At 35.6% G+C, this 26,190-nt stretch overlaps 1 protein-coding gene across 1 annotated transcript; it reads left to right on the top strand.

The window, feature by feature from the left end:
• Window positions 1–6,115: 6,115 nt before the first annotated feature.
• Window positions 6,116–7,751, top strand: LOC125679124 (uncharacterized). Its single transcript, XM_048918090.2, has 5 exons — window positions 6,116–6,250; window positions 6,852–7,003; window positions 7,168–7,332; window positions 7,447–7,493; window positions 7,656–7,751. Exons 1-5 carry the CDS (start codon window positions 6,186–6,188, stop codon window positions 7,707–7,709), a joined length of 483 nt encoding a protein of 160 aa, XP_048774047.2. The 5' UTR covers window positions 6,116–6,185; the 3' UTR covers window positions 7,710–7,751.
• The last annotated feature ends 18,439 nt before the right edge of the window (window positions 7,752–26,190 follow it).

The following is a 26,190-nucleotide window of genomic DNA, read 5'->3' as shown; positions in this document are numbered from 1 at the left end:
GGTACATCCACTAGTATCCTTACAGGACGAATTTACCTCTGCTTTAAATGCATTTATTTTCTCCCTCAGTGTCCTTGTCCGAACATAAATATTTTCTTGACTATTTCATAATAAAACAAAACAGAAAAGTGAATAGGTTGACTGCGTTCGTTATAAGATCGCTTTTAATATCGACCAACTGAAAAATCACTAATGAAAGCAAATGAATTCAAAACTGCAAATAGGCTAGGTGGGAGGGAAGGCTAAGACACAGAAGTACAAAAGCGACCTTTGTTGCTTGTAACTTGCCCGAAAACTGACCAGTAGTAGTACATATGTATATATACTAAGCGCTCGTGCATGAGCTCAAAAACCCGCGAAATGTATTTACGGAAAATAACGAAAAATGACGAAATCTAAAACGTAAAGAAATAAATGTAACTTGTAACCCTATTTGAATGCTATATTCGTAAGCTTCCACAATCTCTACATTACGAGGAAGGCTCGAAACAAACCAAATGCAGTCAAACATTAGTACAGAGTGTATTATGTATAAAAATGTCAGTGACCATGAAATTTTCCCAATGACTTTCTGATGTGACCGTGACATTTAGTCAGGCTGTAAACAACCTTAATAACAGGCACTTAGCAAACAGGGGCGGGGCTGCCCCTACTTTTTGCACATGCAAAATCCGAGCTAAAAAGGAATTGGCCTTCCCACCTTTTTATAGTAGTAGTGGAAATGTAAGAGCTTCACCAATGAAATAAACCCATGAACTGAGGGATGAACCCTATGCTCCCCATTTAAGATTTTGTAGATTGAAAACTACTCAGTTTACTTTATTATTTGCTTGTCAAAGATTTTCAGTTCTTTTCCAACTGGTCCTTAAATTTAAAATAAAAGACAATACTAAGTGCTTTCATTCTACTTATGGTCCATACGAGACGTGATATCCAGTTTAATTCCCCGATTTATGAAAATATTCTGCATTATGTGTCATGTCTATGTAAATTTATAAAATTATAGAACAAAAATGCACTTAAAACGAAAATAAAGGAGTTTACTCAACAAGACCTTTGGATTATTTCATATAACGTGAATTAAATTTGACGTAGATGAAAAGTGGAGGATATGTACAACAATATTTTGAAGTTGAAAATTTTGAAGTTTACTTTATTTTGTCAAAAAATACAGTTTTAGTGGAAGGTAATCTGAAAAAAAAAAATTAAAACCCCTGCTGGACTCGAACCTCCGACCAACATGTCAGCAGTCGGTATTCTTTTTTTGTTTGTTAATCTTTTATTGATCAACATACAATTTACACCACAGCAGTCATCACAATAAATATCACAGTTTCAGATCTGGTTTAACATTATACAATAAAATCATGTTAAAAGATAAACAGTAATATCCCATCTGTTTCTTTCAATAGCGGATTGTTCCTCAAAAACTTTTTTAAAAACATCTTTCTGTTGTTTTTCTAACCTACTGAGCTACTCGGCTAGGTATTTAAATGGAAAAGGAAAAGCCAAATATTGCTGATATCGATATTTTCATCTATGTTTTTAAAGGAAGTCAGCCATTATGACGATGTAGAGTACTACCTTAATGCAATAGTACATAGAATTGTTTTTTCTCGAAAGCACATGGAAAAGATATAATGGTTTGATTTTAAAGTTCTGTGGTCAGTCAGTTTTGATTTTTGAAAACCAACAAAGTCCTTTCTCCGTACACTCGTCCTGATGAGAGTAAGGAGAAAGTTGGAGGGGGTGATCAGACTGACCAGTGCTCAGGACTTCAGACTTTATCCTTCACGAAATAACTTCGATCCAGATTCATGATAAACCTCAGGTCACAAATAATCTTCGTGTCAGGTTTATGCATGTAACTTTAATATATGGTCCGGATAAGAATCACGTAAAATTTTCTCTCAGTGACCTGTAGGCCATGATTTTATCCAGATCACTTTAACCAATGGATGGTCACGTCAATGCGTGAAAAAGGGAGAGGTTAATACCAAGAGTAAGAGAAGGAAGACATATTCATGATACAAGTTTGCAAAATGAAAGTGGGGAAACTGCTCACAGGTCTGAGTATAATTATGTATGTACCAGTTCACCAAAACTCTGCAACCTGTGGTTACCAAAGGTGGAGAGTAGCCTTCAGCCTCAAACGTACTGTGTCACTACATATGCCAGAAGCTTTTCTCAAATCAACAACATCAAAATGTATGACATCAACACTTCAACATTTTACACGACCATTCCTCACGATACTTTTTGACATCATAGACAGTTGCTTCTTCAAGAAAAATGGAAAAAGATATATATGTGACATAGGCGTAGCTTGGGTTCGAATATTACCGAGGCAGGGGGTCTGGGGGGCGCAGCCCCCCAGAAGCTATCGACATTTTAACAACGTAAAAGGTGTTGTTGTTTTTTTTTACCGAGGCAGCTGCCTCGGTTGCCTCAATGGAAGCTACGCCATTGTGTGACAGTGTGATCTTTTTCTAAAGTAAATATATTATTTCATTATTTAGATGATGAAGATTTGTATATGACGAAAGTTGTCTTTACTATTACTTTATTTTATGTACAAATTAATAGTATATGCAAATATCTCTAAAGTTATTTATAGATTATGAGATCATTATGGTCAGTAATAGCACCATGTAAATATTTATAGAACATAGAACTCTCCAATTTCATTAATTGTCTAAGCTCCCTCTATTTGTTCTATTGTTCATATTTGGAATTGGCATCTAAGGGTATAGATGTGTTTTCTAGAAGATTTTTTTCCCAGTACATTTTGACTATTTATTACCAGCATATAGAATACTCTGGACCTGATCAGAAATTTGGCTCTGTGTCACACATAGAGCTAATTAGAAAATAATATAAACTCTTATGTTGAACCCTACCATTGGTGTTGTGTTCTTTATACCTCTACAACCCACACTATAACATATTCAAAAATAGTGATCAGTAACCCCAAAAATTACTTTGTTAAACACCACTCTGATTCCACGCACAAGTACTCTGAAGTTGAAATTAAAAATAGGCTGAAGTTTCTCATTGACAATATCTTCGTAGTCTTTGGTGATCAGGTCTTCCAACAGTCTGTTGGATTTCCCATGGGAACGAATTGTTTTCTTTGTTAGCTGACCTGTTTTTATATTCTTATGAAGCAGAATATATTCAAAAACTTCTACGTGAGAAGAAAAAATATTTTGCTTTGGCCTTCAATTCGACATTTAGATATATCGACGACGTGATATCTATTAACAATAATAATTTTCATTCATATGTCGATTTGATATATCCCTGTGAACTCGGAATAAAGGACACCATAGAGTCGTCCACTTCTGCTTCATACTTAGATATTTTATTGAAAATAGATATTAACGGCAAACTGACAACTCAACTTTATGTCAAATGATTTCAGATTCTCCATCGTCAACTTCCCATATTTATGTAGCAATATTCCATTATCACCTGCATATGGTGTTTATATATCTTAACTGATTCGATACGCAAGAGCTTGTTCTGTGTATAATCAGTTTCAAAATCGAGGCGGGCTACTGACAAACAAGTTGATGATGCAGGGGTTTCAACAGTTTCATTTTAAGTCGGCATTTCATAAATTCTATGGTTGTTAGAACAATCTAATTCGTCAATACAACCTATCATTGGGTCAAATGCTGTCTGACGTGTTTCATACCGATTGTTAGGCCGTTCCTGGTACTCTGGTTTTGACTACGGATTACTCCGTTTACTTGATCAAGATATAGGGCTCATGGTGGGTGTGACCGGTGAACAGGGAATGCTTACTCCTCCTAGACGCCCGATCTCACCTCTGGTATGTCCAAGGGTTCATGTATACTCAACTCACTATTTTGAATCATTACTATTTGTAGAGATATCATAAGCAAAACATTTGAAATGTAAATATATTCCGACCAACCGGTGTTTTGTGACCAAATAAAAAAAGACCCCAATTACGATGGACACACACAAATTGTAATCTATTACCTTGAGGAAAAACGATTTAGGAAAAGAAATTATTTCAACAAACTAAATATACAACATTATTCTTGATGAATTGAATTCTAGAAGGCATTTATTGGAATTTTCTCATATATATCGGTATTGGTCATCAACTTAATTTGTAACCCAAATTTAATACATGTTTGTATATCATAATGAGGCATGTTATAGAGAATGGTCATCAGCAAACAATCAAAACATTGATAGTATCTGCAACTTAATCAACATTATTCAAATCAAAAGAGGTTCTAAGACCAAGCCTTGAGGCACACCTGGATGTATACAAAGTATACAAAATGTATTATGGTTTGAAGATAACAAATTTTTATACGTGACGTTTTGTGATGAATAGATAAAGGTAACGAACAGTCATCAATCTCATAACTCCCATAAGCAATAATGGTCATACCCCAATCCTATATCTTAATCAGGTAAACCGAGTTATATGCAGTCAAAATCAGTGTGTAAAGAACGACCTTGCAATTGGTATGAAACAGGCATACAGCATTTGACATAATGACAGCTTGTATTAGCAGGCTAGGTCATTACAACAACCATAGGTTTTGCGAAATGCCGACTTTAAACGAGACTGCTGAAACCCGTGTAACATTAACATTTTGTCAGTATCCCGCCTCGATTTAAAAACTTATCATACGCAGAATAAGCTGTTGCGTATCGAATCAGTTGAGAGATATAAACACCACATGCGAATGATAATGGAATGTTGATACATAGAAATGGGAAGTTGACGATGGAGAAGCTGAAATCATCCCGTTTGTCATAAATGATAAGTTGTTGATTTGCCGTTAGCATCTATGTTCAATGAATTATCTAAATACGAAGCAGATGTGGAAGACTTGTGTCTATCGAATGGACATATAAATGAAAATAATTATTGTTAATAGATAAAACGTCGTCGATATATCTAAATTTCCAGTTGAAGGTCACAACCATGTTCCCAAATTTTATAACCCAACCAAGGAGACCTTTGTACAGAAAAGTATATTTAGGGTGGTAGAGGAGACTAGTAAACATTGGACATATCAATTTGGCATCATAATATGTGAGCTGACCCCCCATTCCAACAAAATACAATACAAAATAACAACCAACAAAGGAGCATAATTCGTGTCCATGGGAATTTCCAACATACTGTTGGACGAAATGATCACCAAAGACTACGAAGATATTGCCAATGAGGAACCCCAGCATATTTTTATATCAACTTCAGAGTACTTGTGCGTACTATGACGGTGGTGTTTAAAAAAGTACTTTTTGAATTTATTCGATATATTACTTAAGTAACATGTAATTCATTGAAGAAGATTACCAGAAATATCCGAGGCGCACGAGCAGGAGAGAGTGACAGAAGAGGGTCGTCTTTTCTGCTGGTGGGAAAATGTGTTAAATGAAATTTGGGATTTTGAAACAAAAAAATTCTGCAATTTCCCCAATTCAATTTTAGACCAAAAAGTTTAATTAGTGGAAAACAAAATTAAATACAATTCCAGTTATCAATGGACATTTAGGTAAATATTACGTATCTATTTTTCAAACATTTAAGTGTTGAAATGGTAAGAATAATTCAGAAATATTATGTTGTTAATTTCAATGATTTGTAGGCCACGTCACTGAGTGATAAGTAGGCAATGACATTAACAAGTTCTTATATTCCTATCAATTAGAAATATTCTCACAAAAGTAAAGTGAAATGGAATATACGCTTCATGCATTTTGTGCCCAGAGTGATCTGCCCTTGAATAATCCCACAAAAAAGTCTTTGAAGTTTGCTACAGAGTACTCTTCTGATTTAATTGTTTAATAAATGCAATACACGATTAGTATTAACATCAAATTTCTCTAGTCACAGAAAGTACTATGGATAACTATACATAACTTAAAAGATAGATATGGCCCTGTAAAACCCAAGAAAAAACTCTGATTGAGTAAACTCAAGATTCGTGGCACACTTTATTGAGTTCAACTCAGGTTTGAGAAACATTCTCACATTTGAGTAAATTACATCCCTTAAGTTTGACTCGAGACGTTCGTGGTCCGAGGGCCTGGTTGTTCGAAACGTTTTCTTTTTAAGGTTAGTGCATAGAATGAACTCGAACGTTTCATCGTATGCTCTTATCATATCACGATTTCCGTGAGAGATGCCACGTATGACCATGATTGCTTTCGTAGCATTTTGTCTTGCGACGACGACAATAGTTTACAGGTAAGTTGATCACATTTCTTTCTCGCTTCCAACTCAGCTATGGAGGCAATCCTTCAAAGTTTTTTCCTCCACTGAAACTAAATATGTCGGTGAACTTGTAACCATTCCATCCACTAACTCCCACAAGGCCAGCTGATAAGATAATGTTTATACCAACCCAACTATCAGATTCAAGTATGTCTCAGCTTCGCATTGAACGTTTGTAACTTACCGATACAATTCCAGAATACTTCATGTCATGCACGAAACATGATAAACTCTGCTGTTTTTCTTCATGCCCTTGGCTGAACTAGGGAGTAAAATTTCTAAAACTCTGAATCATGGTTAAGATGTATTCAAAATTATGAAAAATATTTCTCGGATGAATAAAAATGAACTCTAATCGATTTTGATGAAAACTTTGAAATAAAGTATACACCTCTATACAATAATGTTTGCTTCTGTTTGTACAAATGCATGACTACATTAGGTTGCAGGGTGTATGTAAATCATGTCTGCTTAAATAGTCGTTGTGTTTACATAGGCAAACACGACTATTTGAATTAGAAGTAACCATCACTTTAAAATGAATATTACTAAAGATCATGTTATGTCTGTTTAGTCAGAACCATGGTCACCATGGGCATGGCGACTTGACGGAAGCCCAATACCAGCAATACATAGAGGAACTCTGGACATCCGGAAATACTGACGGCAATGACGTATTCACCAATGTCGAACTCCACGACATATTTGTACACTATGACACTAACAGTATGTGGAGCTTCTGAACTTTAGTCTAAGTATATGGCCACATAGCCTGTTTTTACTCATTTTAATTTTGAATTTTGAAACCAATCTTCCCGATAGGAAAAAATTCAGTAAAACGGTACACCAATGTCAATGATGTCTAATTAAGTTACCTCGTTATGTTCTAGAGGATGGAACGATAACTCGCCATGAGTATACACATTTTATAAGCTCGCAGGCGCCTGATCTGCTGCAGTTCGCACATGGGCTTTATGATATTTACGATGCCAATGGCGACCATCATCTTGGATTGACAGATTTAAATGCTCTCCACTCAAAAATTGATGTCGATGGTAAACTCCTTTTACTGCATATATTTATACAAGACTTTGATTTGAAATTTTCCTTTGTGTATAATCTTATCTTACTTGCAAGTTAATTTCTTTGAAACCATTCATCTTGAATAGGTGATGGCACTGTAAGCAAGACTGATTTCTTTACATTTTGGAACAAGGTTTGTAAAAAATATTTATGTTATGTTTGCTGTGATGAATCGGAAGGTAACTAGAAATGATTCATAGAGCAACATGTTCAAACAGTGCAGAGTTTTAAAACTGAATCACAAGCTATTGTATTACATTACATGAATGCTATATTTTACAACGCTTTTTTCCAGACTCTTCACGCACTTGCTCATCTTCATGGACATGTACAACACCTGTTTGGTTAAATCCAGACTTTAATTTTGATAGTAATAAATAATACAGCATACTTTCGGTTCTTTGATTGTTTTACTATTTACGGGTATGACACTCAATAAGAAGACATACATTTCATAAATCCAATCGGACACGTGCGTCATGTTATCAATGTTATTGATATAGGTTATTTTTCAAAACTTTAATCATCACATATTCACTCTTGAGTTCAGTAGGAGGGCAATTCTTATTAACCCAACATTTTTGTGGCAAGGAATATTCTCCCGTCGTAAAGCGATTGCAGCTTGTCCAAAATATTTGATAGCCATGGGAATGTTACCACTTATCATTTCACATATACCAATCATGTTGGAAGAGATGTATGTATTCCCTCCATGCACTTCATCGTAAGAGATCGTCTGCAAATCTACAAGTGCAGCATGTCTTTCACTTTCTCTATTCAATTCTAAAAATGATAGGAAACGCAAGAAATGAAGGTAAACTAGACTAGGGAGTGAAGAAACAACCGGAGGACTTTGGAAAAATTCTGCCTCGAGATGAAGGTAAGATGGAATAACTGGTCTCTCTTTAAAAACCTCAAAGTCACTCATATAAGCCATTTGCATTTTCTTCTCAAGAGGAATCGGTGCATGTAACATAACATCCGAATAAAGATTCACGCAAGCATCATCTTGTGTTATACCATATTTACTGTTGTAAATAGTGAAAGGTTTGATATCTTGCAAGATAGAATCCGTTAGATGAATGCATGATCTGTATTGTCCACAAATATAGTAAAGTGTTGCTAACGACAAACGTCCGGAAATGACGTCACTTTTAGTTCCAAGTAAGGAAAGACGTGTACTCAATCTTATTCCGCCATACGAGGATTTGTTCCGAGACGGTTTTAATGCGGCATTGTGGAAGAGGATGATCCCGGTAGCTTTGGCAAGGGGATAAAACATAACTTTCAAAAATGATCTTTGCGTTTCAGAGAGTTCGGTTGAGTTTTCAAACATCGTTTCAATATTTTCTAAAATTTCGAAGGCATAGCCACTGTGAAGTACACTGTATGAAATTCCTGAGGAATACATGAATATTATAAGTTCCTGATGTAATTTGATGTTCTCAGATGTAGGTATGGTTATACTATTACCTGCTTTGTAAACCACTTTCATACTTTCAAATGAAGGCAAGTTCAAAATAGAGGAAAAGAGGTCGACTTTGATGTCGCCAAAACATTGTAACAGACAGGCTTTGCTTAGAGGTGAAATGCCATTTTCGAGAATGTTTCTTTCAGGCACAAAAAAGTGAGGGCAAAACTCTTTCTTGATCCACTTTTCAAGTTGGTTGATAAAAATTAAGAGACATGATTCAAAATTGCTTCCGCTGACAATGTTTGGAAGCCCGTTTTCACAAACCCAGTAGAGTGTAGTTCGGATCACATAGGGAGAGATTATATTGTTACTTCCAGACTGCGAGTCGATCTTTTCTCTGGCAAGAATCTTTAAGATTTGGTACATCTTGAAAATTGTACTGTCCAATGATCCCATTAATCTTTTTTCTGCGACTGCAAATGAAATTCTCCATTCCAATCCTGGATGTTGGGATAAACCGTTAGCTATAGGTTCACAGAAGCAAGTTGTTTGCTTTATTTCCGATATTAAATCCTGAGAAGGCCAACATCGTGGTCTCGCTCTATACAGCCATGCCTCTGCACACACGGGCCATGAATTGAATGGTATAACATATTCCAACTGAAGACCACTTGTCCTTATGAATGGTCTTTCTATGCTCGAATTTCTCCGTGACAGCTGAAGGCACATTTTGATAAATTTTTCACTCGACAAAAATATGTCGCCGTTTTCTTCGATGTACACATCATTCTGAAATTTTAAACCAGGAAGAATTCGCAGACGACAGAATCCTGGAGAACTAAAACGTTGATCAGCGAGAAAATTCACTATTCTAGGGACATTAGTTTCTTCATTTTGAAGAACTGTTGTGTTTTCAAGAAGGATAGCTTCGTCTGTAAAGCCGATATTAAACCTCAGTATACCGTCACTAGCACTTCCGATAGGTTCACGTCTGTACGGCTTTGTCATGCATAGTGTATCGTACCATAATTCGTTTATTTCCTTTCGTACATCAATCACTCCCCTGTATTCAAATAATTCTTCAGTTCCGTTTAAAATGAAAAGAAACTTCTTATAACTCCCTTCACCCATATTTCATACAAACTGCAGACATATCTACTTGGGTATTTTCGAGTGCTATAAATAGAATTAAAATTTTTGATGAACTGGAAATAATACACGGTTACGGAGTCCCTGGAGGGCCAATTTATTCATTACTACTGACAACTTGGGGTGGTTTTTTGTTGTTGTTGTTTTTTGTTTTTTTGTTTTGTTTTTTTTGTTGTTGTTTTTTTTTTTTGCGGCCCTCCAGGGCTCCGTACAAGGTGAATGTAATACATGTACATATTTGACTCAAATTTTAGTTTTGCTCGGTATTCCAAACAAAATATTCCAGTGTTTCCTTGTATGACCTAGTTTTGCTTGTATCACAGCATACACTGCCACATTAAAGTAGAACGTGATCTAACCCGCAATAAGCGCGATTATAAACAGGGGACGAGTCAGAACTTGATATTTTCAAAGATGTCACCCACAAATGTAAAGCTCTTTACTACTTATCGGAAAAGATAGGAACAATTCAATTTTACCTAGGTTTAGTTCGTTTTGATGCTTGAGATGAAGTGGCTTGAAAATGAAGGGAAACGGACAGAGCAACGACAAGCAGACTAAAAGCAGACATTTAAGATATGTATATCTAACTTTGGATATCTTAATGAAAATGCCTACACGACCGTAAGTAAGAGTAAGATGTAATCCAACTTACTGAGAATGAAGTTTATCAACTTTCGCTCGAGTTAACGTACCTGAAACAATATATGACGTATGGAAAGTTTAGTGTTCAATTGCACCTATCTTTAAATCAATGACGCCTATCTTTAATTCTTGATATTTGTACACGTACATGTACATATCATCTATCTTCAAATCAATTAATATATATATAATAGAATTAAACCTATATAGCTACAATTGATTTAATGATACACTGTAGGTACAATTGATTTGAAGATAGGCATGGATATTTCAATATTTGTTAACTTGGTGATCGATATAAATTATGTTGGAAAGAAGGAGGGGGAAGCAAAAGTCTCCAACTTCATTGAAGCCCAAATATATCGGTGGCCGTTTGACAGCCAAAATTAATGTGTTGACGAAGGACGTAGATGTTCTGGGATCACAGGTTTGTGGCCTTGCCAGTTGCAGGATGGACTGGCCAGACAGGGTGAGTTGCAGGAAGTAGACTTGCCAGACGGGGTGAGTTATAGGAAGTAGACTGAGTAGAAGGGGCGAGTTATAGGAAGTAGACTGGCCAGACGGGGTAAGTTACAGAAGTAGATTTACTTTACAGAAGGGCGAGTTACAGGAAGTAATTGAGCCAACGGGCGTGTGGGGACAAGGTCGAAAGCGAGAACCTGAAAAGAGAGGAGGAAGACCAGAATGATGATTGTTTTTTTTATTTTAAGCAATATTCATTGAATAAATTGATAAGATTGGGCAGCAGGTTTAGCCTATATGAGCTCTCTCCCTAATGATCAAACAGGATATGTACATGTACGAAATTGTATAACATGTAATTAATTTGAGTGTACACGTATATAAAAAAAGATTAACAACTGTATATTATTTGTACATAGTACAATTCAGTGTACTATACAAGTATAAATATAGTATTGATCAGATGGTACCGGTTATGTCCATTCTTAATATAATATGCATTTGATATATTTGAAGATTACCTAAATCTTTTAGTAAGTACAATAAATTTATGCACAAGTTCAAAAAGTTTCTTATATGTGTCAAAATCAATATAAGGATTTCCAAATAATAATAGATTGTTGGATATGCATTTATAAGTATCTGACATCATTACATTTATATTACGGTGTAAAGAAGTTCATATCTATAATTATTATAAACAGGACATTCAAAAAGTATAATGAATTGCATGATGATAATGATGATGAGTACGAATAAGCATTATTGCATGTTAGATTCGATGAACACAATACGATGGACCTTAATGAGATGTGCTTGTATGTATTGATTTGTTTTTTATACAACTAACACTATTGTAGAATACGCGAGGGCTAATGTCCTCCAATGTGTGCTTAGTTCATCACGTATTAGTGGCTGTGATGAGACATCTTAACTGGACACAAGTGACCACCAATGTATTAAAAAATGAATATATAATTATTATAAGCAGAACATTCAATTAAGTAATGATTTGCATCGTCAACATAATTTTGGTTGTCAAACAGCCATCATTATATTTGGCTTAAATAAAATGAAGTCGGTGACTATTATTACATAATTTGAAAGTGTTTAGAGTCAAACTATAGTTTTGTTTTAGAAGTAAACTATTGCATAAAGCAGTCAACAATACTTTAAAGAGATAGTACAGCTTATTTTGGTGGGAAAAATTTCCTCACCCCAAATCATCTTATTCCTTTCTAATGATGAATAATTATATTTTGCAACTTTGAAATGACTGCATGTTTGTCAAAAGTTACGCTAGGAGCCAACCTGTATAGTAGATTGAATTTTTTGTCCAGGAAGCAAAAATTAAAGGGATGTAATTTGAAGATTATAATCGTTTTAAATTTGAAAAGAAATGCTGATAAATGCATACAATTGTTATTTTTAACAGTATATGACTTGTACGAGTCATTTGGACACAATTTAATTCCTTCAAAAGATTTTACATATAGACTTGAGCAAGTCTACGATAATAGGTACTGTGTCTTTAGCAAATGTGAAGTTACATCGAAAAGCAGATTTTAAAAGAAGTGTTGTATGTTTTGCATGAAAGGTGAAGATAACGAACAGGGATCAATCTCATAACGCCTATAAGAACAAACGCTTGCCTAAGTTGAGAGATGTAAACACCATATACCGGTGATAATGGAATATTGCTACATAAATATGGGAAGTTGATGACGAAGAAGTTGAAATCATCCCGTTTGTCATAAAGTTGAGTTGTTAGTTTGCCGTTAATATCTACTTTCAATAAAATATCTAAGTATGAAGCAGAAGTGGACGACTCTGTGGTGTCTTTTATTTCGAGTTCACTGGGATATATTGAATAGACATATGGATGAAAAATTATTATTGTTAATAGATAATGCATCCTCGATATATCTAAATGCCAAAATGAAAACCACAGCAAGAGAGTTTTTTCTTCTTACGTAGAAATTTTTGAATACATTCTGCTTCATAGGATTATAAAAACAAAACAGGTCAGCTAACAAAGCCAACAAAGGAGCACAATTCGTGCCCATGGGTATTCCAACAGACTTTTGGGAGACCTGATCACTAAAGACCACGAAGATATTGTCAATGAGGAACTCCAGCATATTTTTTATTTCAACTTTAGAGTACTTGTGCGTGGAATCAGAGTGGCGTTTAAGAAAGTAATTTTTTGGATAACTGATCACTAGATAGAAATATTTGCGTTTTCCATTTTTGTCGAAGAAGCAACTGTCTATGATGTCAAAAAGTCTAGTCTTTAATTTATCATGAGGAATGGTCGTGTAAAGAGTTGAAAAGTCATACGTTTTGATGTTGTTGATTTGAGGAAAGTTTAAATTTGTGATTTCAAGAGTGCTAAAAATTTATTTAGAATTAAAGAAATAGCACAAAAGAAAGAGCAATCGAATCGTCAAAGATTATTGCTATAGAATATAAGGATAAGAACAATGAGAAAATATATATTGTGGATGGATATCTTCCAGCGGAAAATTTTATTGAGAGGTATAAGGACGAATTGTCAATATTACAGGATTTTCATAATTATTTGTAATAGCAAGTGACTTTTACGTGATGGTATACCTAAGATTTTGGATGCATCGAGTGTTGTAGGATTTTGCTGGTTTTACATGAAATTTTCTATCAATTCCTCAAATAACAATGTAGATCGGTCAATAAGGGGATAGTGAAGGTCTTTTTGTTTATTTGTTTTTGAAAGATTAAAAATGATTCGAAATGACTTTTACAAGCACTTATCTGTATTTATTTCCAGATTTAAATCAATTACAATTATCAAATTATGCCCTCTGAAATTTTGCTTTTTGGACAAAAATTCAATCTGCTATGCAAGTTGGCTTCTAGTGTAACTTTTGACTAACATACAGTCCTTTCAAAGTTGAAAATTACCATTCATATGTCTTTTTAAAATTATTCTTCACCTACCCTCCTCGTGCCTGATGGCACATTGGGCCTCTACAGAACAAAGCATCTCCATCCATTCCTGTTGGCTGCTGCTGTACTTGATTCGTTCCATGACTTCCATCCAGCATCCATCCTCTCTCTTTCTATTGTGCGGCGCCATGTTGTATTTGGTCGTCCACGCTTTCTTTGCCCTTTACTCTGATGTTTCTCCTACATATATCACAGAACATTTGAAGTCTGTATAAAACACTTTGATGATTCTGGTCAACTTTTCTTGGATTCCATGTCTTCATGATTTTCTATGGATGGAATCCAATGCTTTTTGGAAGTCAATGAAATTTACATGTATTTATAATTTGCTTTGCCATTCATTTGTTTCTTCTATGATATTTCTCAATATAAAAATCTGTTCAGTTGTACTTCTTCCCTTTCGTAAGCCAATTTGTTCTTTTCCTAGCAGTGAATCATTTCTTTCTCTGATCCTATCATTTATGATTTTTCCTTGGACTTCGCTCACTATAGGGAGTAAAGTTATCCCTCTCCAATTCTCACATTTCTTACCTCTCTTTCTGGTACCTTTCCTTTTTTCAGGGTTTTGATAGTATTTTTTTTTTTTTTTACTTCTGTCAAATGTCTATGCAAAACTTATACGGTTCCTATTTTGATGCACCAGATACGCATTTCGACAAATAATGTCTCTTCAGTGATGCTCAAGCTGAAACATTGGAAATCCGAAATAACAATAAACTTGTAAGATGCGTACAGTGTGTGCTGTCTGTGGCTTTATCACTTTGTCGCTTTCATTATCACCCCTGGCTAGCAGTCTAGACTGTGAAACAGGATCAGATTAAGTATTTTATATTACAAGTCTTCTTTCCCAGGCATAGCCTCTCCATAGAAAGACCCACGTGGCCCGGATATGGAATCCTTCTCGAAGTGGCAGATGGAAGCTGGGTACCTGACGGCCCCAGACTAAATAACAGGGTCTCGCAGGAGACTAGACTGCCAGATACATGGTATTCATGGTTCACCGGCGAATGGAAACACCTTGATGCCTGCAAACCTAACCCCAACTATGGGTCAAATAGATGGTCAGAGGGGGTCACCAGCCCCGTAAGGCAGCTGTTTTCTAGAAGAGGAAAACTTCGAACATAAACACGGACAATTGGGGTTCGTTAACATAGGTAAGAGGTTGGACGTCGGGCCAATCATCCAACACTGTAGAAAAGATTGAGATTACAGAAACCAGAAACAGAGCAATCAATTTTTAGATTATATTGGAAAGAAAAATGTACCCCCAAAATGAGCTTTACTATCTCTTTAATACATGAAATGCACAATAAAACGATGTTTGTGAAGGGTTTCAATTTCTAGGTTATGTTTATCCATTAAATGATTATGATCCGTCAACAAACCAAATCATTTGAACCTGTGAGTTTTCGGGTCATATGGGGTTTTAATGAATATTTGAAGGTATATTTGGACACAAGTATAGTACTTCGTTACTAGCTTGAAAATACGGATGGATATTTAATTGCTGTTATAAAATTTAGAAATTCATTTCAAAATTAAGGATTATCTCCCTCATGCGTAGCTCTTATCCTTAGACGAATTTGACTCCACTTTTTTGGCACGCTGTTTTTGAATAGCTCTAAAACTTCATTGTTATTTCGGATTTCAAACATTTCGGTTGAGCATCACTGAAGAGACATTATTTGTCGAAATGCGCATCTGGTACATCAAAATTGGTACCGTATACATAGTAGGAAAACATGTTCACATTTTTTCTAATATTAGATTTATAAGACGGTAATACAAGAATACAACGATATGAGGCCTCAACCGTGCGTATTTTTGAGCGCCGTTAATCGAAGGGTTTTATAATGGATGGAAATGTATCTCTCTGATCTGACCCAATATTTTCTCAGAGAGCTATAGTTCTGTTGTTAATTTGCACTACGTAATGCAGGACTCAATCTACAAGAAACAATTCATTTTTAACCACAGTGATCACGACAGCCCTGTTTATGTAGTACGTTTATTGTAAAATGCGTACGATACAGCTTGGTGAAAAGGTCTTATATTTTAACTTCTTGAAATGGGATTAAGGGGTAAAATTTGGGAAACAATTGACGTTATTGATAATGAAATTACAATAGCTGTAAATGGTTATATATTTGCATGGTTCGAAATCAAACAAGGTGTAGGACAGGGATGTGTACTGTCTGGTTTCTTATACTGTGTTTGTATTAATGATTTATTGAATTCACTAGAATGTGTGGATAAAAACTAATCAGCTTATAATGTGAAATCCGCAAATCCAGCATTACATAGCTTGCATGAGAACAAGCCCAATAGCTTTATAAAAGATGTTTATAAAACGTCGCTTTTAGATATGTTTTAAAGGAATTTTTCATTTATGCGTCAAAACCCTGTATTGTTAAGGTCCGTAAGGGTAAACCCTAAACACAGTAAGCTTGGAAGTAGGGTGGCGATACTATTTTATCCATTGACAGCTACAACACATCTGGATATAATTCAGCAATCTCTTTATAAATCTATTGATCGCACAACAGACCTCGTTTTCCTTCTAAACATGGAATGATGTACGTACTGTCCAATGATGTCAACCCTTGACTCTTGTCAGTCTTTACCGGAAAATAGTTATACCTGTGGTCTTATATAGATGCGGACTGTGAAATAATTTTACAAATCTAAAATAAATTTCAGCATTTGTCTCTTAAAGATGTCCAAGGCTTTAAAATATCAGCCACCACCGACACGTGTAAGAGCGTGCTTGGGATACATCTCAGAAATTGACAGAAGGAAATTATAATTTTTCGGAAAAATATGCAAAGCGAACATTCGTTTACTTCGTTTAACAAGAAGTATTTCTATCAAGGTTATACAACTTCATACAGAAAGACAAGAAATCTTCAAGGATATATATGAAATATTGATTAAATGCAATTTACTACCGCATTTACAGTTCCTCAAAGAGTTGGTATGGATGGTCTTAGTGAAGCAGACCATTCATCGCTAACTTCCGGAAACATTGAACAATCATACGGAAAAAGACTAAAAATTCAGTATGTTTCCAGGATCATCTCTATCAACATTTGGAAGTTTCTCACCAAACTTTAGACTATTCCTCCATCGTTTTCTGAACAAAGTCGCACTTGATGCCAATCTGCGTACAATAATTAATATCAACCTGCTGTATTGTGGTGCCCATTCACAATCCACATAAAGAATCAATGTTTTGATATCTTGGTTGATAATTTGATGTTCATTTGTATGTAGGGTTCTCTGATCTAAATGATGATTCAGTATACATGACATTACTGTAGGAGGGGTGGAACCAACAACTATATAGTAGATAAAATGATATTAAGAAATTTATTTGTGTGGAGTTTTTGTGGTGCAACTACCTGTTACGGCAGAGCATGTATATTTTATAAATTATATATTTTTTATTGTATTTGTTTCCTTTCACCTAGTACGTATTTTATGCTTACATGATTTACTTTTTGTACTGTTACAATATGTAATGCATGTAGCATGAAATCTCCATGAAAAGGAAATAAAGATTTAAATGAAAGTTGGATGGAAATTCGACCTTTAATCGAACTAATGAAAATTATCTAACACTTCTCTGTGATAAATTAATTAATTTTCATACAATAATGTTTGTTTCTGTATGTGCAAATGAAGAAGAACATCAGGTTACAGGGTGTAGATATCTTAATATGTCTGATTTTTATTGTTATAATCGGCCAACATGACTTTATTTCAATCTACAGTTAGCACGATGTTGTGGTGAATATAATTAAAGATCACCTAATGTATGTTTAGTCAGAATCGTGGCCATCATAGATAAAGCAGGTTGCCAATACAAAAACAACATATAGGAACTCCGGACATCCGGCAACTCTGATGGCAATAACGTATTCTCCCTGATCGAACTCCATGGCATATTTGTACTCTTTGACATGAGTATGGCAGCTTTTTGGACAGGCCAGAAGACTGAGATCTGGTAACGTTTGATCTAAGTCTAATTCTATGGCCGCGGAGCTTGGTCTAACTCATTCTAACACTTTGAATTTTGAACCCAAATCTTGAGCGTTTGGCAAAGGAACAAACCTTTGTTTACATGTGTGTCCTAGGTTTCGCGAGTCCATGGCACGAGCGGGGCTCGAACTCACGACGAAGCGAATGCTCTACCACTGAACTACTACGACCGATTGCTTCATATTTGGATATCTTATTGAACATAAATATCAACGGCGAACTAACAACACCCGTTTATGACAAACTAGAAGACGTCAACTTCCCATATTTGTGGATTATCACCTACATATGGTGATTATGTCTCTTGACTATGGAACGCCAAAACTGCTTTATGTGGGTGTGTTTCATGATAAGATGGTGCTTTTTTATTACATGCTGTGGTTCGTTCATTGAAAGGAGGTGGGTTTTTTATCATATGTTGTGGTTCTTTAATGATACACACAAGTTAGTGCTTTTAAATTTTGTTTATTAAAAATGCTGTGGTTCTTACAAGACAAGGTGGTGCTTTTTGATATATGCTGTGGGGGTTTTTATGTTTAGATGGCGTATTTTTTCATAATGAACTGTGGTTCTTTCGGATAATGTCGTGCTTTTTCATTATATGCTGGAATAGTTTTATGTTAAGATGGTGAAATTTTATGACATGCTGTGTTTTTATCATGATAAGGTGATACTTTTTACCTTCATTCTGGTGTTTTTTCAAAAGATTGAGCTTTCTCAGTAAATGCTGGTGTTATTTCTTCATAAGATGGTGGTATTTATAACAAATGGATATTTCTGATATTGTGCTATGGATATTGCTTACTCGGTACCCCTCTATCGCAATTTCGCAAAATGAGCTATTGGATATATGGGGGGTTCTGAGTGATCACTTCATCATAACGAATAATACCAGCATTTATCGAAAAAGATCCGGATTTGAAAAGGTTCTCAGTACCCCTTGTTTGTCGTAAGAGGCGACTAAATGGAACGGTAATTCGGATAAGACCGCATCGCAAAAACCGAGGTTCCGTGTCAAAGCAGGTATGGTACGATAGATATCCCACCCTGCTCAAAGGCCGTAAGCGCCGAGCATCGGTCTAAATTTTGAAGCTCTTCACCGACAATATGGGCGAAAAATTCTCGATTGGAACGTGAAGCAATCTTTTGAGAAAAAAATCCAGAATGAATATAAACAATAGGCCCATGGACCACATCGCTCACCTGAGTCACCTTGGCACATATTTAAAGATTTTCCCTGTATATTTGCATGCAAAACCTTGATCCCTATTGTGGCCCTAACCTACCCCCGAGGTCCATGATTTTAACATAATTGAATCTGCACTATGTCAGGAAGCTTTCATATAAATGTAAACTTTATTTGCCCAATGGTTCTTAAGAAGAAGATTTTTAAAGATTTTCTCTATATATTTGTATGTAAATCCTTGATACTCTATTGTGGCCCCATCCTACCCCCTGGGACCATGATTTAAAAAAAACCCACCTAAATCTGCACTATATCAGGAAGCTTTCATGTAAATTTCAGCTTTTCTGGCCAAATGTTTCTTCAGTAGATTTTTGGTTGAAATGTTTGGTTGAAATTGGCCCAATGGTTCTGGAGAAGAAGTCGAAAATGTGAAAAGTTTACAGACATACGGACAGACAACAGTTGATCAGGAAAGCTCATGCACTTGAGCTTTGCGCTCAGGTGAGCTAAAATCAACATCTTATCATAATAAAACCACCGTGTGTAAAAAGTGTCACCACCTTAACATAAAACAACGACAGCATATAATGAAGAAGCATGGAAGTAAAAAAAACAACCATATCAAGAACCATTTTGACAGGATATAACGAAGGGGCACCACCTTATCATGAAAGAACCACAGCATAATAATAAAACAATACCACCATATCATGAAAGAACCACAACATGCAATAAAAAGGCACCACCTTATCATGAAAGAACCACATCACATATAATAAAAAAGCACCATCTTATCATGAACGAACCACGACATATAATAAGAATGTACCAACTTATGAAACACACCCACACAAACTAGTTATGGCGTTCCATATTTGCCGGATTCAATATGCGATAGCATGTACTACGTATGATCAATTTCTAAATCGAAGTAGGCTTCTGATAAATAAGTTGATGGTAATGGGGATTCAACAATGTTGTTTAAAGTCAACATTTCGATAATTCTATGGTCATTATAAAGATTTAATTTGCAAATACAAGCTATCACTGTGTCAAATATGCTTCGCATTGAACAATTGTTTTAAAACAGTTCTTTACATTCTGATTTTGATTACGAATTATTCCGTCTACCTACTCAAGATATAGGGCTTACGGCTGGTGTGACCAGTCGAAAGGGGATGCTTACACCACCTAGGCACCTGATCCCACCTCTGATATGTCAAGATCTCGTGTTTGTCCTTCTCTTAATTTTGTATTTATGAGATTGATCACTGTTCGTTTTTTCATTTGTCCACAGAACACTAATGTCAATCACCCCTCATTAAAATCGTTAAGTGGACAATTTTCAAAAGCTCTTGGGTACCTGATATGGTGCATTTTCCGTATTCACTTTAAACTATTTACAATGCCAATGGCGACGATCATCTTGGGTTAAAAGATTTAGATGCTTTATACTAAAAAAATTGAAGTGTATGGTAAAATCCTTTTACCACCTACATTGATACAAGGCTTTTTGATTTCGAATTTTGTATAATGTAATCTTACACGCATGTTGATTTTTTAAAAAACAATACATCTTTATTAGATGATGTGCTATCAAGCAAAACGGGTCAATTTCTTTACAATATGGAATCAGGTTTGTAAAAATATTCACGTTATGTTTGTTGTGATGGACCTGAAGGTAACCTTATAAGACAAAGAAATGCTTCTTAGAGATAGACTGTTCAGCAACATGTTCAAACAGTAAAGATTTTAAAAACTGAATTAAATTCTATTATATCACATCACATGAATTCAATACTATGTTACAGCGCTCTCTACTTGCTGATTCTACACGCACTTGCTCATCTTCATGGACAACACCTGTTTGGTTAAAACCAGACTTTTTGATAGTAATAAATCATATAGCATACTTTTAGTTCCTTGATTGTTCTACTATTTAAGGGTACGACACTCGATAAGTAGACATGCATTTCATAAATCCTATGTAGTCCCAGTCAGACACATGCGTCATATGGTATCGATACAAGATATTTTCCGAAACTTTAATCATCACATATTCACTCTTGAGTTCAGTAGGAGGGCGATTCTTATTAACCCAACATTTTCGTGGCAAGGAATATTGTCCCGTCGTAAAGCCATTGCAGCTTGCCCAAAATATTTGATAGCCATGGGGATGTTACCACTTATCATTTCACATATACCAATCATGTTGGAAGAGATGTATGTATTCCCTCCATGCACTTCATCGTAAGAGATCGTCTGCAAATCTACAAGTGCAGCATGTCTTTCACTTTCTCTCTTCATTTCTAAAAATGATAGGAAACGCAAGAAATGAAGGTAAACTAGAGCAGGGAGTGAAGAAACAACCGGAGGACTTTGGAAAAATTCTGCCTCGAGATGAAGGTAAGATGGAATAACTGGTCTCTCTTTAAAAACCTCATAGTCACTCATATAAGCCATTTGCATTTTCTTCTCAAGAGGAATCGGTGCATGTAACATAACATCCGAATAAAGATTCACGCAAGCATCATCTTGTGTTATACCATATTCACTGTTGTTGTATATAGTGAAAGGTTTGATATCTTGCAAGATAGAATCCGTTAGTTGAATGCATGATCTGTATTGTCCACAAATATAGTAAAGTGTTGCTAACGACAAACGTCCGGAAATGACGTCACTTTTAGTTCCAAGTAAGGAAAGACGTGTACTCAATCTTATTCCGCAATACGAGGATTTGTTCCGAGACGGTTTTAATGCGGCATTGTGGAAGAGGATGATCCCGGTAGCTTTGGCAAGGGGATAAAACATAACTTTCAAAAATGATCTTTGCGTTTCAGAGAGTTCGGTTGAGTTTTCAAACATCGTTTCAATATTTTCTAAAATATCGAAGGCATAGCCACTGTGAAGTACACAGTATGAAGTTCCTGAGGAATACGTGAATATTCCAAGTTCCTGATGTAATTTGATGTTCTCAGATGTAGGTATGGATATACTATTGCCTGCTTTGTAAACCACATTCATGCTTTCAAATGAAGGCAAGTTCAAAATAGAGGAAAAGAGGTCGACTTTGATGTCGCCAAAACATTGTAACAGACAGGCTTTGCTCAGTGGCGAAATGCCATTTTCAAAAATGTTTCTTTCAGGCACGAAAAAGTGGGGGCAAAACTCTTTCTTGATGCACTTTTCAAGCTGGTTGATAAAGATTAAGAGACATGATTCAAAATTGCTTCCGCTGACAATGTTTGGAAGACCGTTTTCACAAACCCAGTAGAGTGTAGTTCGGATCACATAGGGAGAAATTATATGGTTACTTCCAGACTGCGAGTCGATCTTTTCTCTGGCAAGAATCTTTAAGATTTGGTACATCTTGAAAATTACACTGTTCAATGATCCCATTAACCTTTTTTCTGCGACTGCAAATGAAATTCTCCATTCCAATCCTGGATGTTGGGATAAACCGTTAGCTATAGGTTCACAGAAGCAAGTTGTTTGCTTTATTTCCGATATTAAATCCTGAGAAGGCCAACACCGTGGTCTCGCTCTATGCAGCCATGCCTCTGCACACACGGGCCATGAATTGAATGGTATGACGTACGCTAATTGAAGAGCACCTGTCCAGGGCCGTAAGTAGGGTTCTAAATCAGGGGAGGCAGGGGATTGGGGGCCGCCGATTGACTTTACGACTGAAAATGACACTTTTTAAATCCCAATTTATCATGTTTGTGTTTCATTTGTACTATGTAAAGAATCGTAATATGGTGTCAAAGACAAAGGTGCTTGTCTTCATTTTAAACATATATCCTATAATATAACATTTATATAATTTTATTTTCTTTTTTGCCAAAAAATCAGACGAGGCAGTTGCCTCGTCTGCCTCATCGGCAGTTACGGCCCTGCTGTCCTTATGAATGGTCTTTCTATGCTCGAGTTTCTCCGTGACAGCTGAAGGCACATTTTGATAAATTTTTCACTCGACAAAAATATGTCGCCGTTTTCTTCGATGTACACATCATTCTGAAATTTTAAACCAGGAAGAATTCGCAGACGACAGAATCCTGGAGAACTAAAACGTTGATCAGCGAGAAAATTCACTATTCTAGGGACGTAAGTTTGTTCAGTTTGCAAAACTGTTGTGTTTTCAAGAAGGAAAGCTTCGTCTGTAACGCCAGGTATATTGTCACCAGCACTTCCGATAGGTTCACGCCTGTACGGCTTTGTCATGCATAGTATATCGTACCATAATTCGTCTATTTCTTTCCGATTGCTGTATCCTAAATACTCTTCAATTCCGTTTAAAATAAAAAGAAAGTCTTTATTATTCCCTTTATCCATATTTCATAATGCAGATTTACTCCTACACTGGACATTTGACGGCAATTATTTTGCCTGGGTATTTTCAAGTGCTAAAAATAGACTATTGAATTAAAATCCACCTGACATCATTCTGTTGAACGATCCATTATTTATCTAGAATGGAGCGTTTTGAAAAAAAGTCACCTTTGTTTCGAACTAATTTATTATCTTCCCTCAACATGTTTTAGTAGAACACCAAATAGCATTAAACTAGAAATAGATTATCTTCAAAAGAATCGATTTATGCACGTTTCGTCGTTCTGGTCCTTGGCTGTGGCCAATATCAGGTTTATATATATACATGTATATATATATATATATATATATATATATATATATATATACTCATCAGTCGTCTGCTTCCATAATCAAAAGTATTTTCTTAATGGTTTATTTCATATGTACGCCTCACATTTCCTGATGAATGGCGTATTTGGTACATACAATGTACTGTTGTTGTTTTTTATGTTTATTTGTATTCAATGTTGCATATGATTTTGAAAGTTATTATTCATGCGGACTTCAGTCATAGTACGATTAGTTATTTCATGATCTACAATGCAAGTTCATATGATGTAAATTACGTTTTAATAGTTAATTCACATTTCTTTGAAATAATGTTGTAACATTTGTTATCATTCCCATTTACAGGAGAAATAGAAGTTCCATTCACGATGTATATTATCGGCTTATATTTCTAATCGATTAGAAAATCAAAGAAAATTCATTTTCGAAATTGTTGCCGTTGTTATTATGATTATTGCTACATGTACTTAGTATATAAAAAGTAAATGTAAAGGAATTAACAGTTTTAATATAAAAAGGTCAAAACATATGTAAAACTACACTTCAGTAGCCCATTCTAAGCCTTTCGATTGTGTGTATGTACAATAACTGGAGTGCACTATGCAAACATGCTAGACCAGCTGAGAACCGCCATCCGTGAAAAACGCCTAGGTAAACTCTCTAGTGTTTTGCTGCAACAAGACACAACGCGAGAGTCCACACTCGCAAAGTCGCAATGGATGCTGTAGAGCGAAACGGGTAAGAATTAATACCACATCCTGCCTATTCGCTTGATCTAGCTCCTAGCGACTTCTTCCTATTCCCAAACTTGAAAAAGGATATCCGTGGACGTCAATTCCGGTCTGACGAAGTCGTGACGGCAGTTGAGGAGTAGGTCAATGGAAAGGACCCCGACTTTTTCAGTTCTGGGCTGATGACACTTGAACACCGTTGGTCTAAGTGCATCACACTAGAGGGCAATTACAATGAAAAAGAAGAGGTGGATCTCAATCAGAAGTAAGTTAGGTTGGTTATTTATTGACTCGCCCTCGTATATATATCGTTACTTTAAGGAACTATAGATCGTTATCTGTTAAAGTAAAGTTGTTTTGTTTTACAGCTTAGTATTGGCTACATTTCAGCTAGTTATTTTGATTTTTGAATACTGGGCCAATTTTGATTACTAACGTACCTAGCTCTTTGATCTATCACTCATTGATGAAAGTTCAAGTATAAATTTTCAAATCAATAGCTGCAGGAATAGCCACAAAACATCAACAAGAGTACCGCAAACGGTACAATATATGCCTGTCGGACAGTGAAATTCAACCTGTTTGACCTACTTCTACCCCTAGAGTACTGTAGGTCGTAGTGCACCAATCCAGTTGAAATGTTAACTGCACTTGTCTTCCTCCGATAGGAAGCCTTTGACAAAATATCAGGTCAATATCTGTATCCGTAATGAAAAAAGGCTCAGAAAACTGTCAGACCTATTTTTAGTCCAAAAGTAGGTTAAGGATGGACCAATCCTGCTGAAATGCAAACTGAACTTGTATTCCTCTGAGAGGAAACCTTTGACTAAATATTAGGCAACATCTGTATCCGTAATGAAAAAAAAGCCTGGAAAACCATTTGACCTATTTTTTCCAAAAAGTAGGTCAAGGATGGACCAATCCAGCTGAAATGCAAACTCACTCTTACAATTCTTGAGGGATATATTGTGACCAAATTTCAAAGTTGTACATGCATCCGTTATCGAAAAAAGTCCAGAAAACATGACCCGGGACGGACGACCAGCCAGCCTACCAGACAGCGCCATAACACAATACCGGTCAAATCCTTGAAATTTGCCAAGTTTGAGGATCATAACTCTTTTAAAAATAGGTCAGAAAACTCAAACTTGATATGCATATTGATACAAGTTCTTATACAAATGTTCAATTCAATAGATGCGGGGATAGCCAACAAACTATCAAATTCCTGAAATTTGCTAAGTTCAAGGTCTACAACTCTTTCAAAAATAGGTCAAGAAAGTCCAAACTTAAATTTAATATGCAGCCCATTGATAGTTCATATACATGTATATATTTTCAATTCAATAATTGCAGGGATAGCAACAAAATGTTCTTAAAAAAAACCTGTCAAATCCCTGAATTTTGCCAAGTTCAAGGCTCCCAACTCTTTCAAATATTGGTCAACAAAGCCCAAATTCAAATTTGATCTGTGATCTAAGTCTATTTATAAAATTTTCATTCAATAGCTGCAGAGATACTCCCCCCCCCCAAGAAATTCTGGAAAACTGTCAAT

The sequence above is a fragment of the Ostrea edulis genome, chromosome 2 (assembly GCF_947568905.1).
Source record: "Ostrea edulis chromosome 2, xbOstEdul1.1, whole genome shotgun sequence".
NCBI classification, from domain to species: Eukaryota; Metazoa; Mollusca; class Bivalvia; order Ostreida; family Ostreidae; genus Ostrea; species Ostrea edulis.
Note: the sequence above shows the minus strand (reverse complement) of the source record. Positions and strands in the feature narration are given on the sequence as shown.

Bases quoted from the DNA above. Each gene is read 5' to 3' on its own strand.
- LOC125679124 (XM_048918090.2), top strand. From the start codon at position 6,186: ATGCCACGTATGACCATGATTGCTTTCGTAGCATTTTGTCTTGCGACG. The intron at 7,333-7,446 runs GTAAACTCCTTT...CATCTTGAATAG, and splicing joins CTCAAAAATTGATGTCGATG to GTGATGGCACTGTAAGCAAG. The intron at 7,494-7,655 runs GTTTGTAAAAAA...GCTTTTTTCCAG, and splicing joins TCTTTACATTTTGGAACAAG to ACTCTTCACGCACTTGCTCA.